Source organism: Oryza sativa, chromosome 1, assembly GCF_034140825.1.
Source record: "Oryza sativa Japonica Group chromosome 1, ASM3414082v1".
NCBI classification, from domain to species: Eukaryota; Viridiplantae; Streptophyta; class Magnoliopsida; order Poales; family Poaceae; genus Oryza; species Oryza sativa.
This window is the reverse complement of record NC_089035.1, coordinates 31,075,284-31,097,369: the sequence shown is the minus strand read 5'-3', so window position 1 is coordinate 31,097,369 and position 22,086 is coordinate 31,075,284. Positions and strand designations below refer to the sequence as shown.

The 22,086-nt window shown below is 44.1% G+C and overlaps 3 protein-coding genes across 4 annotated transcripts; 2 read left to right on the top strand and 1 right to left on the bottom strand.

The window, feature by feature from the left end:
- The first annotated feature begins 2,846 nt into the window (after window positions 1-2,846).
- On the top strand, window positions 2,847-9,266 carry LOC4324428 (protein STICHEL-like 4). Of its 2 annotated transcripts, XM_015766345.3 has the most exons (7): window positions 2,847-5,039; window positions 5,710-5,929; window positions 6,089-6,547; window positions 7,171-7,416; window positions 7,504-7,804; window positions 8,134-8,194; window positions 8,928-9,266. In XM_015766345.3, exons 1-7 carry the CDS (start codon window positions 3,288-3,290, stop codon window positions 9,018-9,020), a joined length of 3,132 nt encoding a protein of 1,043 aa, XP_015621831.1. In that variant the 5' UTR covers window positions 2,847-3,287; the 3' UTR covers window positions 9,021-9,266. The 2 variants fall into 2 exon arrangements, with proteins under 2 accessions (XP_015621831.1, XP_015621830.1); XM_015766344.3 differs by having other exon boundaries at window positions 2,878-5,039; window positions 7,171-7,804.
- A 298-nt stretch (window positions 9,267-9,564) lies between these two features.
- On the bottom strand, window positions 9,565-11,838 carry LOC4324427 (uncharacterized). Its single transcript, XM_015766346.3, has 6 exons — window positions 11,450-11,838; window positions 10,812-10,967; window positions 10,589-10,721; window positions 10,458-10,497; window positions 10,138-10,245; window positions 9,565-9,972 (listed from the first exon to the last, which is right to left on the bottom strand). The coding sequence occupies exons 1-5, from the start codon at window positions 11,750-11,752 to the stop codon at window positions 10,158-10,160; spliced, it is 720 nt and encodes a 239-aa protein (XP_015621832.1). The 5' UTR covers window positions 11,753-11,838; the 3' UTR covers window positions 9,565-9,972; window positions 10,138-10,157.
- Window positions 11,839-18,160: 6,322 nt separating this feature from the next.
- On the top strand, window positions 18,161-19,903 carry LOC4324426 (probable WRKY transcription factor 65). Its single transcript, XM_015769426.3, has 2 exons — window positions 18,161-18,601; window positions 18,735-19,903. The coding sequence occupies exons 1-2, from the start codon at window positions 18,261-18,263 to the stop codon at window positions 19,351-19,353; spliced, it is 960 nt and encodes a 319-aa protein (XP_015624912.1). The 5' UTR covers window positions 18,161-18,260; the 3' UTR covers window positions 19,354-19,903.
- Window positions 19,904-22,086: the final 2,183 nt, after the last annotated feature.

Here is a 22,086-nt window from a genome sequence, read left to right as displayed (position 1 = left end):
TCTATCTGGATTCTATAAACCTACCCTATTTTATTTCATAAACAGTACTAATAGATTCCATGACACACATAATAAACACGTTGATATCAGTAGCACAAAAATGCGTGGCCTACAGCTACAGACAAAGACCATTTATAATATGCTGCCCCGTGCACGCTTTGCTCCTACCAAACTGTCAGTTTATGACTAGTTGCAGGAAACAGTACAAAATCAAGCCTAGGAAAGCAAAAGCTAATAAGGCAGGAGGAATAAAAAGCCTGGCCACTGATGAGTGAGCTCAGTGCAGTGTGGTGAAGTGCGAGAGAAAGAACTCCAAAGCAACTTTTATCCGGCCGATCGAGGTGCCATGTGCATGGAGATTGGAGATGTGAAAAGCTACTATAACTTCTGTGGCACCCACGATGAAGAGCTGGACATCAAGCCTCGTCTGATTGGAGTGCTGGTTCCCAAGTCCCAGCTGAAGTGGTGTAGTTTTATGCAGAGATGAGATTAGGCAAGGATTCTTCCTAGAGCTGCTAGAGCTAACTGCTCTAGTTTTAAGTACTGCAATAGCCCACAACTTTATCCATATGTTGGACCATATTATCAAACTCCTACTCGCCTCTAATCATAGTGTCTACTAAGATTTAGTTTTGCTATAGTAGTACTAGGGGTATTAATCAAGTGATTTAAGCTTGGGTGTGTCCCTGCCAACAACTTTTGCTGGCGAAAATTGGTTCTTTTTTTCTTACTTGATTATGCTAGAGTGGTTGTTAGGATTTCATTTGGAAGATGTCTCGCTCTCAATAGATTGAGTAGCCAGAAAGATTTTAGATTTGAGGGACTCGCTGCCAGGCAATGCACTACTGCTCTCTACTCTTTACCTTTTGCTGGTGTACCACACACACCTGCATCCGATAGTAAACGATTTTATTTGGACGACAGTAAAACATCAGACGATTTCCTGCCGCTAAAAGTTAAAAACGTACAGTGCACAGTAAATTGATGAATCACATGGTACCAGCATAGTTATTGCGCAGTCAGAGGTCGTGTATAAACAGCCAGTACCTCACTACGGCATGCTTCGTTGAGTAGTAGTACGTACTCACTGGTCACCAGTGAACACAAACTACGGTCTCTGTACCATACTCCTACAACCACTAAGAGCAAGTATAATAGAGGGATCCGGATCGTCTGCCGTAATGCAGAAGAGCACTGTTCATGTGAGGGGAACAGTTAGCTAATGCCATGAACAGTGTCGATTTACTGTAGCTACAGGATTCAAAACACTTTAGCGTATTATTTGGTACCGTTCAGAATTTACTGTAGCACACAATCTGGTCTTTTCACTCTTGATCCGACGGTCCACAGTGATTCTAATGCGTGGTACTGTTCATCCTCTGCATTAGTACCTCTAATGCAGAGGATCCGAATTGATAATAGAGAGCTATAAGAAGACTGAATACTGATGTGGATGAGAGAGGAGAGGAGAGAGATGAGAAGCAGGCTGTAAGTTTACAGCCGGCTTAGGCACAGGAACCAAAAAAATCTGTAAGACAGACATGTGGACTATATGTTTATAGTGAAGAGTTAACCACTATATAAGTGAGCTGATAGATAAATTATAACTAAGCAGCTGGCTGTATTATTATGTTTGCTCCTAATGTGGTAGCCGTAGCCGGTGCGGAACCTATCTCATGCAGTTGCTATGCTCTGTACAGGGTTCTTGTTGGTGGTATGGTGTCTGCAGACGCTCTCCCTTTGATTTCGGAAGTGTGCTGCGCGTCTGCACCTGAACGGCGGCAGCCGCAGGCCGCAGGAGGGTATCCTGGGTATGGGCCTCTCCTCGCTTTCAGCGCCCTCTTGCCACGCGCTGAGCCGGCAGAGAAGCGAAAACGCACGTCTCCTCCTACTGGTGTGTGGTGTCCGATGCCCCCACAGATTCTTGATGATTTGTTAAGCTAGCGTTAGCCCGTGATAGCGCCGCGCGGAGACGGTGACGATGACACACACCCTCCTGCTCCGCTTGGATTTCAATAGTCGTCTCGTCGCCACCGTGATCGTGCCGCATCGGCAGCCGGTCACTTGTCCTACACTCCTACTACTACGCGAGTGGGGAGCTGGGCTGAGCAATCCTGCCGGCCAGCGCGTCCCGGCTGATCGTATAGGCCAACGTCCGGCGAGACAGGCAACCACGTGCGACTTCCTGCCGCTCGACTCGTCAGTCTGCCGTGGCCGTCGCTATCCGGCCGGGGCAATTGATGAGGGGCATCAGATCCCCGCTCCGGAGCCCCGAATCATTGCGCGCGATGGGAAATCAAACCCCGTGGTGGTCTCCACCCGCCAGCGTGATTGACTGTCCTTGGGCCCTACCGTGTCAGTACACGCCAACGTTAACTCGTCCGATCTTGTACAGAGTACAGTTACAGCCCCTTGCGTCCGATCAGGTACAAAGTACGGTTACTTGGGCCTGCGGCAAGGACTCCGCTGCCTGCTCACCACCATCACGCATTTTCTTTTACCGGCCGGATGGCTGCTTTGTGCACGCGAAGTTTGCTCCAACCTCACGTGCTCCGCCGCTGCGTCAACTGCAGAAGCTTTGTTACTGTGGAGTAATAATCGGCTAATCGCATCACGCAATGGTTGTTTGTTTAAAGCTACGTAGCACTATACTCCTAGTACTATACTCGAACAGAGCTGTTCTATTGGAGCAAACTGTACATGTTGGTGGCGTCGCGTCATGTCACCAAACAGCTCGCCTTCCTATTAACACCCGCTGACGCGGACGACACGACAACCACGGCAGAATTCCAGCAACAAGCCGCCAATGCCACTGGAGCGAACGCACCACAGTGAATCGCCCCCTCCCAGCCGCGGCCGCGCGCTTGTGCCAAACCCGGTCTCCGTGCCCACACCAGTGACTCAGTCAGTGACACCGCCGCCCCCGTCGCCGAGCCGCGGATCCGCTTCCCCCGCGCCGTACTCTATCCCTTCCTGCCCCGGCGACGCGGGCGCGAGCCCCGAAAGCACCGCCCGTTCCTACACCCGGCACGAGCGCGAGGCCACTCGCCACCCACCCTCTCCTCCCAGTTCTCCTCCCCTACTCGGCTACTCGGTCGCGGCTCTCTCTCTCCCTTCCCGTGAAATCCTCCAGGGATCCAACCAAAAAGGCGAAATCTCCGAACCATACCGCCATAATTCGCACGCACACGCACACCACGCACCAGCCCAACCGACGCCCAAATGGCGTAGCGTTTCGCCGGAGCTCTCCTCGCATCTCACTGCCGCTCCGTGCTGCGGGGAAAGCAATGCCGACGCCCGACCGTGCCGGTGCCGTCGGCGCCACCGCGCGGGGTGGTGGTGGTGGTGGCGGGCACCTCCGCGGCCACGCGCACCTGACCAACTGCATCCACTTACGCCACCACCACGCGCACGGGGGCGGCGGTGGAGGCGGAGGGGCGTCGTCGTCGGGGAGGAGGAGGAGCCCCACGTCCGTCGCGTCGGCGGCGCTGATGCGCGACCTCCTCGCGCTGCAGCGCTCGCGGTCGCTCCGTGACCCGTCCACGCGCCGCTCCGTTGAGTCATCCTCCAAGGTGGCAGCCGACCCGGACGCCGACACCGACGAAGACGACGCCGATCTCCCGCCGAAGTCCCGGCGCAGCGCCTCGACGACCGGGGCGCTCAAGACGCTCCTCGACCAGCTCGCTGAGAACCCTCAACCCAAGCAGGTTCGTCGCCCGCCGCGCCGCTTTAAACGCGGCGCTGGCCGCCGCGCTGGCGCCGCCAGTAAGGCCCCAGATCGCTCGGCAGCCGCCGCCGCCGCCGCGGCGGCGCTCTCAGTCAACTCCAGCTCCCAGGAGGCCGTCTGCGGCAACAAGTACCTCTTCCGCGATGGCGAGGACGGCCTCGACGAGCTGCAGCAGCATGTGCCGCCGCAGGACTCGCGCAACGTCTGCGGCATTCCGTGGAACTGGTCGCGCCTCCACCACCGCGGCAAGTCTATTCTCGACATGGCCGGCCGCAGCCTCGCCTGCGGCCTATCCGATCCCAAGTCAGCGGCGGGCCGCAAATCCGAAGCCGGCGCCGGCGCCTCGCGTGGCCACCTCAACGGCTCGCACTCGCTTTTCCCAGTCAAGTCCGAGAGGCTGGCCTCCTCGACCAGCTCGGACTCCGACGCGTTGCCTCTGCTCGTCGAGGCGGCCGCCACCGGTGCGCGTAACGGCGGCATCGGTGGGAGCTACTCGGGCGAGCTTGGAATTTTCTCCAACCAGACCAGCGAGATGGAGTCCGACCTCCTGTCGGAGGGGCGGTCGGGGCACAAGTCTCGTGGCTCGCAGCACGGCCGCGGACGGCACCGGAGCCTGACGCAGAAGTTCGCGCCCAAGACCTTCAAGGACGTGGTCGGGCAGAGCTTGGTGGTGCAGGCGCTGTCGAACGCCGTCCTGAGGAGGAAGATCGGGCTGGTATACGTCTTCTACGGCCCGCACGGCACAGGGAAGACGTCGTGCGCGCGCGTCTTCGCCAAGGCGCTCAACTGCCACTCCCCCGAGCACCCGAGGCCCTGTGACTCGTGCACCTCGTGCATCGCGCACAATCTCGGCAAGAGCAGGAGCGTGATGGAGATTGGCCCCGTCGGCAACATCGACATGGACGGCATCGTTGATGTCCTCGACAACGTCATGCTTTCGCCGGCGCCTTCGCACTACAGGGTGTTTATATTTGATGACTGCGATACGCTGCCAGCCGACACTTGGAGCTTAATCTCGAAAGTGGTGGACCGGGCGCCCCGCCGCGTGGTGTTCATCCTCGTCAGTCCCAACCTCGACCTTCCTCATATAATCCTATCGAGATGTCAGAAGTTCTTCTTTCCCAAGTTGAAGGAGTGCGACATTGTTAACACTTTGCAATGGATTTCGACCAGCGAAAGTTTAGATGTTGATAGGGATGCACTGAAGTTAATTGCATCCCGTTCAGATGGATCATTGAGGGATGCTGAGATGACTCTTGATCAGCTGAGTTTGCTGGGGCAGAGAATTTCCTTATCTCTTGTCCAAGAACTTGTAAGATATCTCTCAAGCTTAATATTACTCCCTTTCTGCTTTTTTTTTTTTTGGAAAACCAAATTATACTTCTGTATCTGCTGTCAATATCGTATTACCCCATCTGGGCATGAATAGAAAATATTAGCTAATTATGTTGGCTAGGGGGCCGGGGCTAGACATTTAGTTTTGTGTAATTTAGTTGATTAAATAGCGAATTTCACAAAACTACACCTTTGATGCACAAAAAACTATAAAAGAGCTGCCTTTTTAAGTAGGTGCACTAAACAACACTTTCAGTTGCAAACGTTTCACAAAATGACACATTTAAGGAGAATGCAACCAAATGTGTAGTTCTCTGAAATGGTCTAGTTTTGTCTGATAGTTGTTGCATTAAATATGTAGTATGCAAACTCGGCTGCCACATATAGTCTAATAAGCAGAGCCTCGCGGAACAGTTAGAATAGTCAGTGTGCATTGAACCTTATCCATTTGGTATAAACTTGGTACTTTCCTTGCTTTTTCACTAAACATGTATTTCCATGTATTGCTACTTGCTAGGAGTGTACCTGCCTAAGTCTCCACCCTAAAAAAGGACCCTAACTAAAGAATTAGTTGTCACTCCATGCTTTCATTTGCAATTCTATTTTTCGCAATAATAAACCGTTAATTCTTTTGTCCATTTTAACAGGTTGGTCTGGTGTCTGATGATAAACTGGTAGATTTGCTTGATTTGGCACTTTCTGCTGACACTGTAAATACAGTAAAGACTCTAAGAGACATTACAGAAACTGGGGTCGATCCTTTGGCATTGATGTCTCAACTTGCCACTATAATTACGGACATCCTTGCTGGTTCTTATACATTCACACGAGAAAGACTACGGAGAAAATTCTTCAAACGTCCAACCTGTAAGCAACATTTTCATTAAAACTAGTGTATAGGTCAATATAAATTTGCTTTTTTTTCATCCTGCATATGAGTGTCAAGTTACTTATCTAGTTTTGCCTTGTTCTCTTACAGTAAATATTTGCATTCACATAATCATTGTATTGGTGTACTAATTTCAGTGTCCAAAGATGACATGGAAAAACTACGCCAGGCTTTGAAAACACTATCTGAAGCTGAAAAGCAGTTGAGGGTCTCTAATGACAAGACAACCTGGCTTACAGCTGCTCTGCTTCAGCTTGCTCCTGACAAACAGTATGTGCTGCCAAGTTCATCGAGTACGAGTTTAAACCATGGTGTGTTAGCCGGTTCCTTTCCCGATAGGGATATGGCAATACACTCGGCTCTCGAGCATAACGGTAACATGGCAAGCACTTCTTATAGGGAAAGGAGACCTGTTGAACATACATCAAATAGCCATTTGTTATCAACCAGTGCTCCCAGAGCAAATGAACAATCTAGAAATAGTAAAATCGAAAATGAACTGATTTGGCATGCTGTGCTTGAGAGTATTCAGTCAGATACACTGAGGAAAATTATGGCTAAAGAGGGAAGGCTAAGCTCCGTCAGCCTAGGCACAGGTAAGATTCTCTGCCTGGCTTGAAGTTAAGTTTTTAAGAGTACATCGTGTCGTAAGTTTGTTAGCTGAGATTGGTTTTCCTGTTGCTCTTGATAATGATATACTATTGATTTAGTACTTACAAAACTGAGATAATGAGATAGAGAAATCTAATGCAGTACTGTGTAAATATGGTAAGCAGGTAGTAAGCCAGCTGTTTATGTTTTAGTATTGGTTATTTAAGATAATTCTTGTCAGTTTGTTGAAGTGAAGTCAGTTGCAGTATTCATGCATAATAAAAGGCATCTAGGGTAATTAATTTAATATTTCCTCTCGATAAAGTCAAAACTTTTGTTATTGGGTTGATAACATCCTTTTATATTATATAATCCACACATCAGAATATTTTTGTATGTCTAAGCATTCGAACGGAAATAGTGATCTATAGAGTAATTATAGCTTCTAGTTGTTTTAGTTTTAGTGTGAAATCTTATTTATATAGCACAAATATGCCAGTGGCACCTTCATTTAGTAAGTCATGGCCACCTTCATATTGTCTTTTCTTAGGATATATTTGAGTTAAAGCATGGCTAAGCTATCTTTCAAACTTTTTTTTTTCTGACGTTAGATTCTTTATTCCTACAGCACCAACAGTGCAGCTGATATTCAGCTCACGTGTCAACAAGTCCAAAGCTGAAAACTACCGAGGACAAATCCTGCAGGCATTTGAGTCTGTTCTGCGTTCTGCCATAATTCTTGAAATTCGATATGAATCAAAGAATGATGTGAGGGCCAGTCATGCTCCAGCTGTATTTTCTCACGGGGAGAACGAGTCTTCCAACACGACATTAAGGAGGTCTTTCACTAAACATAGTCCACTCTCTTCTGGAGGTGAGAATCTCCGTAGGAGGCTTAAAAAAGACAGAGCAAGCTCTAGTAAGACCACATGGATGCAATCTGATCCTCATATATTGACAGAAGGAGAAATCATTGAAGTTGGGCCTTCACACATGCATTGGCATGACGAAACAAATAATGATGTGCATAATGTAAATCAAAGAAGAAAGGACAATGTATGGGAAGAAGAATCTTTGGCATCACCAAATAGCAAGGCTAATCAAGGAAGAAATGGGAATAAACAGCGTCGACAGAACAGCATAGTCAAAGGAAAGGTATCTCTTGCTCATGTTATTGGCAAGGCAGAAGCTTGTTCTCAACGAGGAGGCTGGTCTAGACAAAAAGCTTTGTCAATTGCAGAAAAACTGGAACAAGAGAATTTGTAAGTAATGTTATCGTATGATCAATTCATGCTCTCCAACTGTCTAAAATATAGGGTGTAATACTTCAGCATTTTATTACAAAAGAAAAAAAATGTTACAAAAGACGGTCCTTTACACCATTGCATTGTAGGGGAAAAACAGCACAAGTAACTACATATGCTCACTAGTAATAACTTGATATACAAGAGTATTAGGCATTGCAGTCAGTACTACTTATGCTGTGTGAACATTAAGCCATTAAGACGCTACCTTTTTGACAACACACCCGCCCAATCAGAATTACTACTACGTTACATATTTCTAATTCGGCTTGCTTATTTGTGCACAGGAGATTGGAACCTAGATCAAGGAGTATACTTTGTTGGAGAACTTCAAGGACTCGACGAAAGGTAATATGTCTGTTTGTGCTGTCGTGAATTGTGTCCTCACGAATTTTATGCTACTGGGTTCTGATGAATATAACGTGGAACATCAACTTGTTCTAGTATTTCCCTTATGACTACTCGTTAGCATATGGTACTGGTCTAAATAAAAGTCATTTGTGCATGTGGAATTATAGAGATGAGCCATGGGCAGTTTGTGTTCTCAATAGATGATTTCTAGAGATCAAAAGCTATGGTAAGCCCCCTTTTGAACTGACCACGTGGAGTTTAATAATGCCCTTTTTTTTTGGAGATGAGCATACTGTGTTAATTGGAAATCAAAATGGAAAGTAAAAAAAAATGTCCCATTGCATTCACGATAGACTACACGGAAAATCAAAATAACTTGCTTACTTTTGTTTTTTTTTTTCATCTGACTGATATGACCGTAGATTTTGAAGTGAACATTCTATGGTGCTCTTGTTTTATAATGGGGAGAATATAGGATAGTTGAACACATTACACAGGAATGTTGTTCACCACAAAGGGTGTGTGCGCGTGTGATAGATTGGTGGAAGAGTATGTGAGTCCTGCTTAAATTACAGTTCTTATGTTTATGTTTCTGAAGAGTATTTGAATCCTGCTTAAATTACGGTTCTTATGTTTCTGAAGAGTATTTGAATCCTGATTAAATTACGGTTCTTATGTTTCTACATGGTTGTTTGTCTCGTTGGCTACTCATTGAATCATCTCTCTACAGCTATCTTCGTTGAGGGTCAGGTCTCGAAGGTCACGAGCTGTATCAAGGCTTATCTTGTGCGGAAGATGCATTTCCACAAAATCACCGAGATAGAAACGTTAGAAGTGGTAGATTTTACAAGCAAACTTCAGCATCCGTAATTTATTCACTCTGTACCTTGGTAGGCCATAACTGTGTCAGTTTGTAGGTTATTCGCTAGTCTGTATATTGTTTGACATCGTAAAAAATGATAGAAATGGCATAGCAATTCTTTTATGTCAAATATTCTTTGTAATTATTTTGAAGGGCAGCTAAACCTGTACCTGGAAGCCATGCTAATAAAGTTAATTTGGCCTACAATCTATACAGTTCACTGCACACACTGTCTTGTCTTTTGTACTGAATATAATGTTTCGATGCTTTCGCTGTTCAATTACGGAGGCAACTATGAGAAACAAACAAAATATTCTCGCAGGAGTCACCTATTCAAAATCCTACGGGCTAGGCGTTTGTGCGTGCCAGTGATATTCGCCCAAATCCCCCTTTTTTCAGTGGTGCTATCAAACTGGCATGTGTCCGTGTCCGGTGTCCCCCTAGTATCCTTAAAAAAAAGCCTCTATGCAGCTGAGTTCAAAACTTCAAAACCAAACGCAAGGAATACAAGTGAAAATTGCTCCATCTGAATAATGTGCTTCTATTCAGAGTCTGGGTATCGGTATGTACTTGCATACAAGTTTAGCTTATTGAACAAATGATCAAAATTACAAGCATCTTTCCTATCAAATTAGAGGTAGATGGTAGATGGCTCACACATGTTTAGAGAAACACAATTTCTTTCTCCATCGACTTTGTCCTCGAGACCACTACCAGAATTCCGTCAATGACGAGGCAGGCGACAGAATTGTCCACAGGAGGTGAGGTGACTCTACCATGTACTCTACCACCAGAGCAAAAATTAGCTCCTTCAAACCCTCATCCGTAGCAGTTCATTTAGTCCCACAATAACCCAAGCAAAACATTTGCTACGGAACCACATGTATCATGACAAATGAGGCTTGTACATGCCCTACAACATTATCGTATTGTTCAGCAAAAGTTACAGAAAAAGGAATGCAATTGTGCATTAAGTGCTGTCAGTCTGGCAACAAATAGGTTCATCCAAATTTGCAGAACTTAAATTGCAGCTACTGTGCACCAAGTCAAACAAAATATAGAATGTACCAAGACCAACCTGAAGGTATACTAGAGGTTTCACTTGCTCATAGTGGTTGACAGGTAGAAGTTCCAAAAAATGGCACAAGAGGACATGAAGGCAACACGAGCAGACAAAGGAACCATCCTGGTAGAGAAATCAAATACTTGGATGAGAACCAGCTACTTTGATGAGATGGAAGTAGTACTCCCTCCAGTCAAAAGTATTTGATGTTAGGATATTTTTTACTAGAGTGAGTAGCAATTAAATTAGATTCAATAGAACATTGACAAGTACAACAAAGATGAGCCAACTATGCCAAGAAAAGAGAGAGAGAAGTTTTAAGTTTGGGACTATACCAAAAGTTAATGATCGATACAGGAATCCAAAATCTAAACCCTGCAATTTCACAACAAAGTGAACAATGCCGTAATATCAGTTATCTTTATGCAGGTGCTTCTTTAACAGTGTATTCGGGCAGAACGCTTACCAAAAAGAAGTGTAGGAAGGGCATCATTCCGATATTTAGATGGAAGTTCTGACAGTTTCCCTATCCATAAGTTATTCCAGGCAAAAATTACACCAATAACACAAGGACCAAGCGCAATCTGGTTCAGTATGACCTGGGAAAACAGCAAACAAAAATGGAAACTGGTCAATTGTGAAACAAAATGCTCCAGCGTAACATGTTACATGGAGGAAGCAAAGCACACCTTAGTGGATAGATTTGCAAATGTTGGCTTCGGCATACACTGATCAAGGAACTGGTACCATGCGTGCGATCCCGGACCATAAAGAAGAAATCCATATGAAGCCATACGAAGCGCGCGTAGCCAATCATGGCTCATCAACAAGTCCGGTACCAAACCCTGAAAGGAGGACCTCTACAGATGTCAGAATTCACAACGTGAAACACCATCGCCGTGTTTAGTTCCAAAATAATTCTTCAAACTTCCAACTTTTCCATCACATCCAAACTTTCCTACACACACAAACTTCCAACTTTTCCGTCACATCGTTCCAATTTCAACCAAACTTCCAATTTTGGTGTGAACTAAACACAACCCATGTCTAGCAACCATCAAAGCGTCCAATATCACAAATTGCCCAATGTACTGCGAGGAAGAGCTAATGTACACAAAGCAATGGTTTGGACTCAACATTTAAGTCGAATTTCATCAACTTAGCAACTCTTCCTGGTAACCTAGTTTAATTTCAGCCGATTTCTATTTGTACGACCCTAGCACCAGTAGCGAGCCCGAGCTGAGTTTCGAGAAAAGCATAATTCCATACCTATTGCTGTTTCAAAAAGAAGAGTAAATGTTAGGGTTTAGAACAAAAGGAGTGTGACCTTGCTGTCTGGTTCGGGGCCGCGGAGGCGGCGGTCGACGATGCGCTGGCGGACCTGCGCGATGGTGTCACCCGTAAGCGTGAGAGAGGCGGCGGTCACGGCCTGCGTGAACGGGAAGTCGATGGGCCAGCCGCGGCTTTGGCCGATGGACTCCGACGACGACGACGACAGCGGCTCCGGTGGGGGACCGCGGCGCCGGCCGCGCGGGTCCGTGTTCCGCCGGCCGCGGCGGCGCCGGTCGGGCTTGCGGCGGAGGGACGGGAGGTTCCACCACCACTCGCCGCCGCTACCGATGGCCTTCATTCTCCCACGCCGCGGCGGCGGCGGCGAGGAGGGGAAGCGCGCGGAGTTCGTGAGGCGTTGCGGCACAGTGTGGGTGTGGCAGAGACGGAGCTTGTTGAGGAGATTTCTCCAATAAGGTTTGAGAGGCCACGAATCCTCTGGGCCGTGTGTCACTGCAGTTCGGGCCCACGTCCAACCTTGCTGTCGTCCACGGGCCCATGTCCAAACAAAAATGTTTTTCTTAAGGGAGTACCTATACATCTTTCGAAAGATTTTTATAATCGTATCACACAGATTTTTAATCTTTGTATTAAAATCCGATAGATATAATAAAAAGCAAAAAGCAATTAAGAAACACCATAATGAACATTAAATTACCATATCCTCAAGAAAAAGACCAAATCCAATACAAAATTTAAAATTTACATGTGAAGATTCAAAAATTACAGTGTAACTTACAAAAGTTACAGTGTAAGTTTCATAAAGAAAATGCACTGTAAATTTTAGTGAGAAAATCGAGTGAGAGATAAGAAAAAATCTTTCGAGTGAGATATAGCAAAATCGTTTTCTTAATCAACCAAAAGTGAATTTCTGGACAGTTCGACCATGGCCATAGGTGTCACATTCAAAATTTCAAATTCTTCAAACCCAAATCCCAGATTATTTTTCTGAGGAAAATATATACCGGATATGTCAGACTCTACTCCACCTCTACCGAACGGCCCCTGTCCACATGTTGGGCCGTGCATAGAACCTTTGGGCCTAGCCGAGCCCATAAAGTTTCCCTCTTGACAGTCGACATGAACAAATGAACTCTAGATCTATCTACTATCTATCTATCTATCTATTCTATTCTATTATTAAAACAGCTCGAAAAGAAGGCACAACGTTCGATGTAGATGCTAAAAAATCCCACATTAATCAAAGAAAAATATTAGCCGTTAGATCTTGATACGTCTAGATTTTAATGGCTGAGATTGATGGAATATATACGTAGAGAAAAAAATTACATAAATCCTATTAGGAGTCCACACGGGCAAATACTAGACGTATAACCATACAATTCAACTTTGTATTGGATCCGGACTCCTTTCAAATGGGGCTGTTTAACGTGTGAAACGGACATGGACTTAATTAATGGATCGTGCTATCCTTAAAGCAACCAACTGAGCAAAAAAAACCTGAATTCACAAGCAAACGCTCATACAACTACATATATGGTTAGTATATGTTGCCATTCAATCTTTCAAGGTGATTGTGTTGTTAGGAATTTTTTCTATTAGTAAACATAGCATTTATATATGGTTTCTAATAGTAGAAATTTTAAGAGTTATGTAACTTTTTTCATGCTAGAATCTATTATATTATTAAAAGAATAGAAAAAAGAGCATCCACGCTCGCTCTCATGGCCTAGAATTTCTCACATTAATCAGAGAAAAAGAAAAAGCATAGTCCATATAGAAATACAATTTAGAAATAGCTGAAATTCGGAATTAAAAAATAAGGAATATTAGAAGAGGAGACTAGAGTCCATATAGAAATACAATTTAGAAATAGTTGAAATTTAGAATTAAAAAATAAGGAATATTAGAAGAGGAGACTAGAGTTCATATAGAAATACAATTAGGAAATAACTGAAATTCGGAATTAAAAATAAGAAATATTAGAAGAGGAGACTAGAGTCTATATAGAAATACAATTAGGAAATAACTGAAATTCGGAATTAAAAATAAGGAATATTAGAAGTAGAGTATAGAGTCCATATAGAAATACAATTAGGAAATAACTGAAATTCGGAATTAAAAATAAGGAAATAAGAATTAGAGTATAGAGTCCATATAGAAATACAATTAGGAAATAACTGAAATTCGGAATTAAAAATAAGGAATATTAGAAGTAGAGTATAGAGTCCATATTGGAATTTAAAACTAACTAAAATTTAGAATAAACATAATAAAATTAAAAGTAGAGTTTAGAGTCCGTATAAAAATATGATTTACAAATAACTAAAAGTCAAAATTAAGAAAAACATGGGAATAAGAGTTTAAAGTTAATATAGGAATACAGTTTAGAAGTAACTGAAATTCGAAATTAAAAATTAAAGAAAATTGAAAGATGAGTTTAGAGTCCACATAGAAATACAATTAGAAATAATAAAAATTCAGAAATAAAAATAAATAATATTGGAAGAAGAGCATAGAGTTTATATAGAAATACAATTTACAGAAAAATTGGAATTAAAAAAAAGAAATATTAAAAGACGAGTCTAGAGTTCATATAGAAATATATATAATTTATAAATAACTAAAATTTGATATTAAAAATAATTAATAACTAACACGTATATAAAATATAAAATGAATATTACACATTAGTAGTTTTCTAAAGTTATTGCAAAATTTAAAATTATATTGTCATTTTAATATATTTGAATAATATAATGAGAGAACATATATGCTATTATATGAGAGAAAATATAATGATGCTAGCCGCGCAATCTGCGCGGGCCGCCATGCTAGTTTTTGTTAAGTGAAAAAAGAAACTCAGAAGTATTATTATACTAGAAAAAATACCCGTGCGTTGCAATGGGTGAAGACTATTTTAATTATAAACTATCACGTTAATCGAAGAATAAAATCCAAGCCGTTAGACTGTGGTAGAACCAAATTAAAACGGTGAAGATTGATAACATAAATACATGTAATACAATTGCATCTTCGGTACTAAACAATGGTACATAGCGTATAGTGACAGCGTTTGATGAGACTTCTAAATATTATAAAAATGAAATCTAACAAAACAATAAACTCTAAACTACGAGGTCCAATTTTTAAAGGCTCGGGACTTCTAAAAAGTAAGTAAAAAAAACCCAATAATAATAATGTTCGATTTTAAAATCTCAATAACAATAAAGAGAGGAGGGAGCATGCGAGCCATAGAAGAGTACACTGGCAAAGCCGCTAATGGTTTGGTGGGATTTCTAGAAAGTAAAAAAAAAAAGAACCCAAACTCGATTTTTAAAATTCCAATGACAATAAAGAGATGAGGCAGCAGACAGACCGTAGAAGAGTATAGTGGCAGCGTTTGATGAGACTTCTAAAAATTATAAAAATGAAACTCAACGAGATAATAAACTCTAAAAACTACTAGGTCCTATTTTTAAAGGTTTAGGACTTCTAAAAAGTAATAAAACAATGATAATAATGTTTGATTTTAAAATCTCAATAACAATAAAGAGAGGAGGTAGCGGGCGAGCCGTGGAAGAGTACAGTGGCAAAACCGCTAATGGTTTGATGAGATTTCTAAAAAGTAAAAAATGAACCCAAACGATAATTATGTTCGATTTTAAAAATCCCAGTAATAATAAAGAGAGGAGGCAGCGGATGGGCGGTAGAGGAATAGAGTGGCAGTGTTTGATGGGACTTCTAAAAATTATAAAAACGAAACTCAATGAGACAATAAACTCTAAAAACTATAAGATCAAAATTTTAAAGTTTCCAAGGAGAATGAATATAAATAGTAATAGATCAAGCAAACAGATAAGGAATAGGGTGACTTTTAAAAACTATAAAATTAAACACGGGGATGATATGGTTTGGTCTTTAAAAGTCTTAAAATAACGAGATAACTATTTAGTAAATTTTAAATAAAATCGTATTAAAAATAGATAATTTTATATGGATACTAGCCGCGCAATTGCGCAGGCCCAGCTAGTTTTTTTAACTAAACATGCAGAAAAAATAGCAAGTATATTTTAATAAGTAGAATAAAAACTCAGACAAGTTATAAAAAAAAGAAAAAAGAACTACCTACGACCGGTTGAATAACAACACCACACACACAACTTACAACACTATTCCACTGCTAACTAAACAAACGGTGGAGTCTAATATAGAGCATCGTTGCCAAGCTTGATACAAGAACAACCCAGTAGCTCCAACTTCGCAAATATATGCCATCGTTATCGAGCCTGCTGCCTAGCGACACAATAGCTCCGACTCCACAACGGGCGTATCACCGTCACCAGAATTGTTGCCATGATCAAGCAGCTCCAACTTCCTATGATGGACAATGGGTTGAACTTAAGTCTCGCGTTAAAAATCCAAATGTTGAGCAGTTGAGAGCGTATATGTTAAAGTGTGAAACCCCTCTAGTAGGTAGTGTATACTCCCCCTAGAGATTCGGTCAGGGGTCGTTCGAGTATGGGTCCAAATCGCAAGAGTAATGAACGCGGGGGGTTATACAAATTCGGACCGCATGGATGTGTACTACCCTATTCTTTGTGGATTATGGATGATTGAGGATGAATTACAATGGAAACTTTGTTAGTATGCTAGTTGCTGGGAATCAGAATCCTCTATCTGTTGCCTGGATCCTCCTTTTATAGTTTAAGAGGAGTCCACAATGTTGTTACCCGAGTCTTGAACTGGAGCCTTACACCACTAAATGAGTCATGATGAGTCTTGTTAAAGTCTTTCGATCCAAATGAGGGAGAATGTTTCCCCGTCGGTTGATGGGGGGAGTGCGCCGATAATAAAAAAGGGCACCTCTCCCCACTGATCGTGGGCCTGCTAGGATTACGCCCTGCATAGGCACCCCCGTGCTCCCACATTCTCGAAGGGATGGATGCAAGACGTGCGCCATATCGTCATTAATATGAGGGAGTGATTGAACAAGTCCCTGGCTCAATCAACTTTTCCCTGGTGTGACAGTGCACACCATGGAGAGCCCCGGGACAAGAGGTAAGCTCGGGCCTCCGCCCAGGGCACGAAGAGCGCTAAGACCCTTGCCTGGGACCCGTAGATAGGTAGGCTTCGCTTTTGGATGGCCATCATATTCGGACGCCTTACATCCCCAGAGCACCGCACCGGGTTAGGGCACCCCCGGGGACCTTGGCAACCCCCTACTGCTATGAATAGGTTGTTTGTCAGGTTTGGACGAGCTTCTTGAAAAGGTCGAAGATGAAGAGGTTCATGACAACACGATTTAGAAATGAAGCCCTTGTTTGGATATGCTTTGCTTCTGCACCTTGAAGATGTTGATCTTGTACTTCTTCGCATGTATTGTTTGTGTCCCGATGACCTCAATTTCTATTCCTCCGACATTATAGATCTAAGCAAGCTACCTGCAGCCACAGATTGCGGTGTGTGAACTGTTGTCAGGCATGCAGTCATTGCCTTTGCCAGAATCATCTCTTGCAGTCTCGTTTTCTATAGAACAAACAGCTGTGTTTCCGCGTTGGTATCCAAGAGAGGCTGGCCATGACGAACTAGCAGCAACATCTCCCAGATAACTTAATTGGTTGGTTGAGCTCTTCGTCAAAACGACGAAGTTTAATTTGTGCATCAATGGAGGCCAGAGCGCTGCATGATGACATGGTGATGCCCCATAATTGAGACCGCAGTGGGAACAAGTCAAGACCCATGAGGTGATGAGAACATCCGAGGATTAAAGAAAAGCAAGACTGAAAAGATGGTGACGCGATAACTGAACTGATCAACCATAGGATAATAATATTATATAGTCGCATTATATATACACGATGATCAAATGCACAATCTGTCTCTAGCTAGCCCAGCAGCGTTCAGATCGAGTTTGAAGCGGTACGGCTTCTAGTATAATTCTGTGTGGGACACCACGATTTGATGAACGCAGTTAGAACTGTCAATCTCATCAGGAAATTACCCAGGAATATCTCTGACTTGACACCGGCATTGAACTAGCCTTCAGCGTTCAAGATGCAGAGATCAGGCCAATAACATCAAAAGTCAGAATAATTTATCGATTTTCAAAAGAAAACCAACCACATGTTAGCTAGGATGCATCACATTTGCCACTCCTAACAAATCCAAATCAAACATCTTAGTTTCTCCTCCAAGCTAGCAAAAGAAACCAAGAACAACAAGTCCAGCCCAGAATTACCAAGAAATTTATTTATAACTGATTCTATGATTCTATCTTGACTGTTGACTGAAAATTTTACTAGTACCTTGAATCCAGATATTCCAGAACCGTGACTCCCTTCTGCAGTTATCTTCTTCGAAACGGCAGTGACAGGTATACTATTCGATCCTCGCCAACCACTCCTATGCAAATATGAACACACTCTCTGCTCCACATTAAACTAGTGCTACTACTCGTCTACTTGCCTACGGGAGGAAGCAATAATCAAGCAGCTGATGTTTGATAGATTAGACGGTGTATAGTGCTGATCATACAGGCAATGCATGAGATAGTTGGGGAGGCGTCGCCGTCACACGCTCGTAATATTCTCCCGTTTGTTTAATCTCCCCTTCGAAACGCAGCGTGCGCGGCCACAACCCACGTCCGATCGAACCGAGCTCCCGCTACTACAACGTCACGACGACACATGACACGGCCTCCTCAGCTCCAGTTTCTTTATATCCCATGGCGTTTGCCTCGTTTGTCGTAGCTGGCGCTGGTGACGGCATCCATCCAAGAACTGCCTCCTTGATCCATCCATTCCCGGCGGACAGATCACGCCGCCGGCCGGCTCTTGTGTATATATATGGACGGCGAGTGGAGCGACGGGGCGGCGGTGTCGTCGCCGACGATGTCCGGCGGCGGCGGGCGGGAGCAGATGAAGGGCGGGGAGGACGTCGCTGCGGCGGATTGCCCGGGGTCGCCGGTGTCACCGTCACCGGCAGCTGCTCAGCGGTCGGCGGCTGGGGCGGCGGCGTCGCCTAGCGGGAGGTCGAGGCGGTCGGCGCAGAAGCGGGTGGTGACCGTGCCGCTGGCCGACGTGACCGGGCCGCGGCCGAAGGGCGTCGGGGAGGGCAACACGCCGACCGACTCGTGGGCGTGGCGGAAGTACGGCCAGAAGCCCATCAAAGGCTCACCCTTTCCAAGGTAAAATACACACCACGACACACGAATCGATGCCATGGCATCGAATATCGATCGAGTTCTTTTGTAAGTTTTGCCATGAATTGGAGGGGTTTTTGTGCTGATCTAGCTAGGCTTGGGGCTTCGTGATGAGCAGGGCTTACTACCGGTGCAGCAGCTCGAAGGGGTGCCCGGCGAGGAAGCAGGTGGAGAGGAGCCGGAACGACCCGGACACGGTGATCGTCACCTACTCCTTCGAGCACAACCACTCCGCCACGGTGCCCAGGGCGCAGAACCGGCAGGCGGCGCCGCAGAAGCCCAAGGCGCAGGCCTGCAGTCCGCCGGAGCCGGTGGTGGAAGTGGAACCCGAGGAAACGCACCAGTACGGCGTCACCGCCGGGCCTGCCACCGGTGGCGGCGGCGGCGCGGCGGCCATCGAGGTGCGCGACGAGTTCCGGTGGCTCTACGACGTCGTGTCCGTCCCAGCCACGTCGACCTCGCCCTCCGACATCGACGCGGCCGACGAGATGCAGCTGTACGATCAGCCGATGTTCTTTGGCGGCGCCGTCGTCGGCACGGCCGCGCTCCTCCCCGACGAGTTCGGCGACGTCGGCGGGTTAGGCGGGGAGGGGCTGGGCGAGGAGGAGGCGTTGTTCGAGGGGCTCGGCGAGCTGCCGGAGTGCGCCATGGTGTTCCGGCGGCGCGCCGGCGACGGGCTGGAGATGGGAGGAGGGGTTAAGATCGAGCAGCCGGCGGAGAGCACGGCCATGACATGATGCTGACACAGACAGGTGGGCCCGGTCCGGCCTCCAATAAGACCAGACAAGCTCCTGTAGTTTTTGGCTTCTTGTTCACTTGCCAATTGTCGGTTAGTTTTTTTCCCTCCTCATTTTGGTTATTCTCTACAGTAGCATACAGAAAAGAATCGGTACAATATTATTATTGCACACTGTTGATTGGAGAAAGGATTGAGAGAGACAAGTCACTTTGTCAATGGTTTGGTTGAAGATTTTTGTTTTCTCCTTTGGAACCATCAATGGATACATAAATAAAGATTGGAAAAAAGAAACACAGAAGGATTGGAACTCCATTTTTTGCTCTGAAAACTCTGCCTATGTCCTTGTCATGTTGCGCAAATGGATAACATTGAATTGTTCATTACTACAGAAAAAAGTTCCACTTAACGATTTCGTGTCAGACCCAAATTCTGAGCATTGTCTGCAATAGAAGGGCTGTCTTTGTTCACGATCTGATCGACGGAACATCATGTTATATATGAATTGCAACGACAGATGAATCAAATAAAATGTAATTTTATTATGCTTCTGTTGATCTGTACTCCTAATGGTCATTCATATATATATATATATATATATATATATATATATATATATATATATATATATATATATATATATATATATATATATATATATATATATATATATATATATATATATATATATATATATATATATATATATATATATATATATATATATATATATATATATATATATATATATATATATATATATGCTTTGTCTCAACTTTTCTTGTGGTTTGGCGTGTTGCAGCAGCGAACACTTGACAGCAAATCGCGTATTCGTATCGTTTGACTCCCTCTTCCAATGTGCTCACATGCTAGTTTAATTTGCTTCATCAGAAAGAAATCACGAAGTACGAACCAAGTGGCTCTTGCACGAGGCAATTAACAATCCCAAGTAAACGTTCTACAGCTAATCAAGCTCTATTTGTCAGAGCTGGTGGTACTGATGGTATTTTTCTTCCAAAGGGCAGGTTGATGATGCTAGTACAGTATTTCCTAGGATGCTCGATTGTGACTAAAGATTCGTAGTACTCGTGACCGGTTTCACTCCGTAGGACACGGAAATTGAGGTGATAGGAGTGTTGCAACCAACACTTTGCACAGAATTAGCAGCATGGATCAGGGTACACTTAGCACAAACAAAATGTGAAAACACGTGGCTTGAGTTGCAAGTAGGGAGTGGATTTGAAACTCTATAGTCCATATTTCATGTTGTTTGCATGCCACTTAAATATGTAAAAAATTAAAAAAAATAATTGAGAAGATGTATTAATATGTGATATGTCACTTTATAAAAATACAAGTTAAAATTTCACATTTACAAGTTGCAAAAAAAAATTAAACTACAGCTAGTTAACACATATTTACAATCAAATTTGTTTTGCTGGTTGTAACATATAGAAGTTAAACTTTACCTAGCATATTTATGAAGTAATCTATCACATATTAATATTTATTGTTGAAGTTTTTTTAATATTTTTGTAACCATTTGAATGACATGTAAACAACCTATTGTAAGTATGTAAAGTATATACTACTAGTTGACTAGACAATCAATTGTTGAGATGCAAGCATGTGTACTAGTCCAACGAAGCAGATGCGACAACAGTGGCAATTGCAAACAATAGAAGTGCATTTCTATAGTAAACTTTCATAAAGTTTTTGTAATTTTGCAGAGCAGATAATTCGACAAGGTTGTGAACAGTACTAAATTAAAGATAGCATACCAACGCCTGAAACAAGTAAAAGACATTATGCAGACCTAAAGAAACGCACAAGAGAGAAAAACCAGCGTTTGCAAGCAGATATGAGATATGCAATGATCCTTACTCCAAACTGCTTGAACAAGCCACAGACCACGGTACTGACAAACGTAGCCTCCACGAACATTATAGGCCAAGAGAAGCTGGTAATACCGCGAGAAAATAAGCAGCCAAATCTGACAGTACTGAGCAGACAAAATCGCAGGGCAATTCTCCTTTGGCACGAGATCTGTGATCCCTGAACCATGCAATGCTACCAGCATCATTTCCAGCTCTAGCAAGCACGCATGGTTTCTACTGCTTGCCCTTGTGCCAAAGGTGAACTGCCCTGTAATTCACAGCCGGCGCCTGGGCTACACTGCTACCACTATAGTTGATACTTGTCACATGACCAAATTAACTGACATATATATAGCTAGCAGCCTAGCAAGAGTGAGCCATTTAGCAGCCTTAGGGAAATGGATCCGAGATGGCATATGCTCGGCGGAGAGACTATTCCGGGGGAGCTTGGCGATCTGGAGGTGTTTCGCCGGATTTTCCCTGGAATGTGCTGCCCCCGGCCGACCGGAATGATCCCCTAGCTATAGTCATCGAGCTCCTCTTTCTACTGAACCTTCAGAGTTCAGGCTTAATTACATGCGTGCATGTTGAAACCTCAGCTCCCGGCCAGCTGCTGCTGATTCTGCAGCTAGCAGTACAGTATTACACTAAGTTAGATTGCATTAATGAAGTGTTGGCATCTTAGGTATTCGACTCGGCTGTTCTACACGTCTAACACAGATAAAATCCTCCGTGGAAATGGAATACTACCTAGAACGCCGTGGAACTTACAGCGAGAGGGCACATTCTGCAGGATCTTTTCCCTTCCCTGTTTTCGCAGGCAAAAATGGCGTCTTCGCCTTTCAGCCTGAGTGAGA

Coding starts and splice junctions, on each gene's coding strand:
- LOC4324426 (XM_015769426.3), top strand. CDS start 18,261: ATGGACGGCGAGTGGAGCGACGGGGCGGCGGTGTCGTCGCCGACGATG. Junction 18,602..18,734: donor AAAGGCTCACCCTTTCCAAG/GTAAAATACACA, acceptor CGTGATGAGCAG/GGCTTACTACCGGTGCAGCA.
- LOC4324428 (XM_015766344.3), top strand. CDS start 3,288: ATGCCGACGCCCGACCGTGCCGGTGCCGTCGGCGCCACCGCGCGGGGT. Junction 6,548..7,170: donor CTCCGTCAGCCTAGGCACAG/GTAAGATTCTCT, acceptor TTATTCCTACAG/CACCAACAGTGCAGCTGATA. Junction 8,195..8,927: donor CTTCAAGGACTCGACGAAAG/GTAATATGTCTG, acceptor ATCTCTCTACAG/CTATCTTCGTTGAGGGTCAG.
- LOC4324427 (XM_015766346.3), bottom strand. CDS start 11,752: ATGAAGGCCATCGGTAGCGGCGGCGAGTGGTGGTGGAACCTCCCGTCC. Junction 10,968..11,449: donor GCCCCGAACCAGACAGCAAG/GTCACACTCCTT, acceptor TCCTCCTTTCAG/GGTTTGGTACCGGACTTGTT. Junction 10,246..10,457: donor GTATCGATCATTAACTTTTG/GTATAGTCCCAA, acceptor TTTCTCTACCAG/GATGGTTCCTTTGTCTGCTC.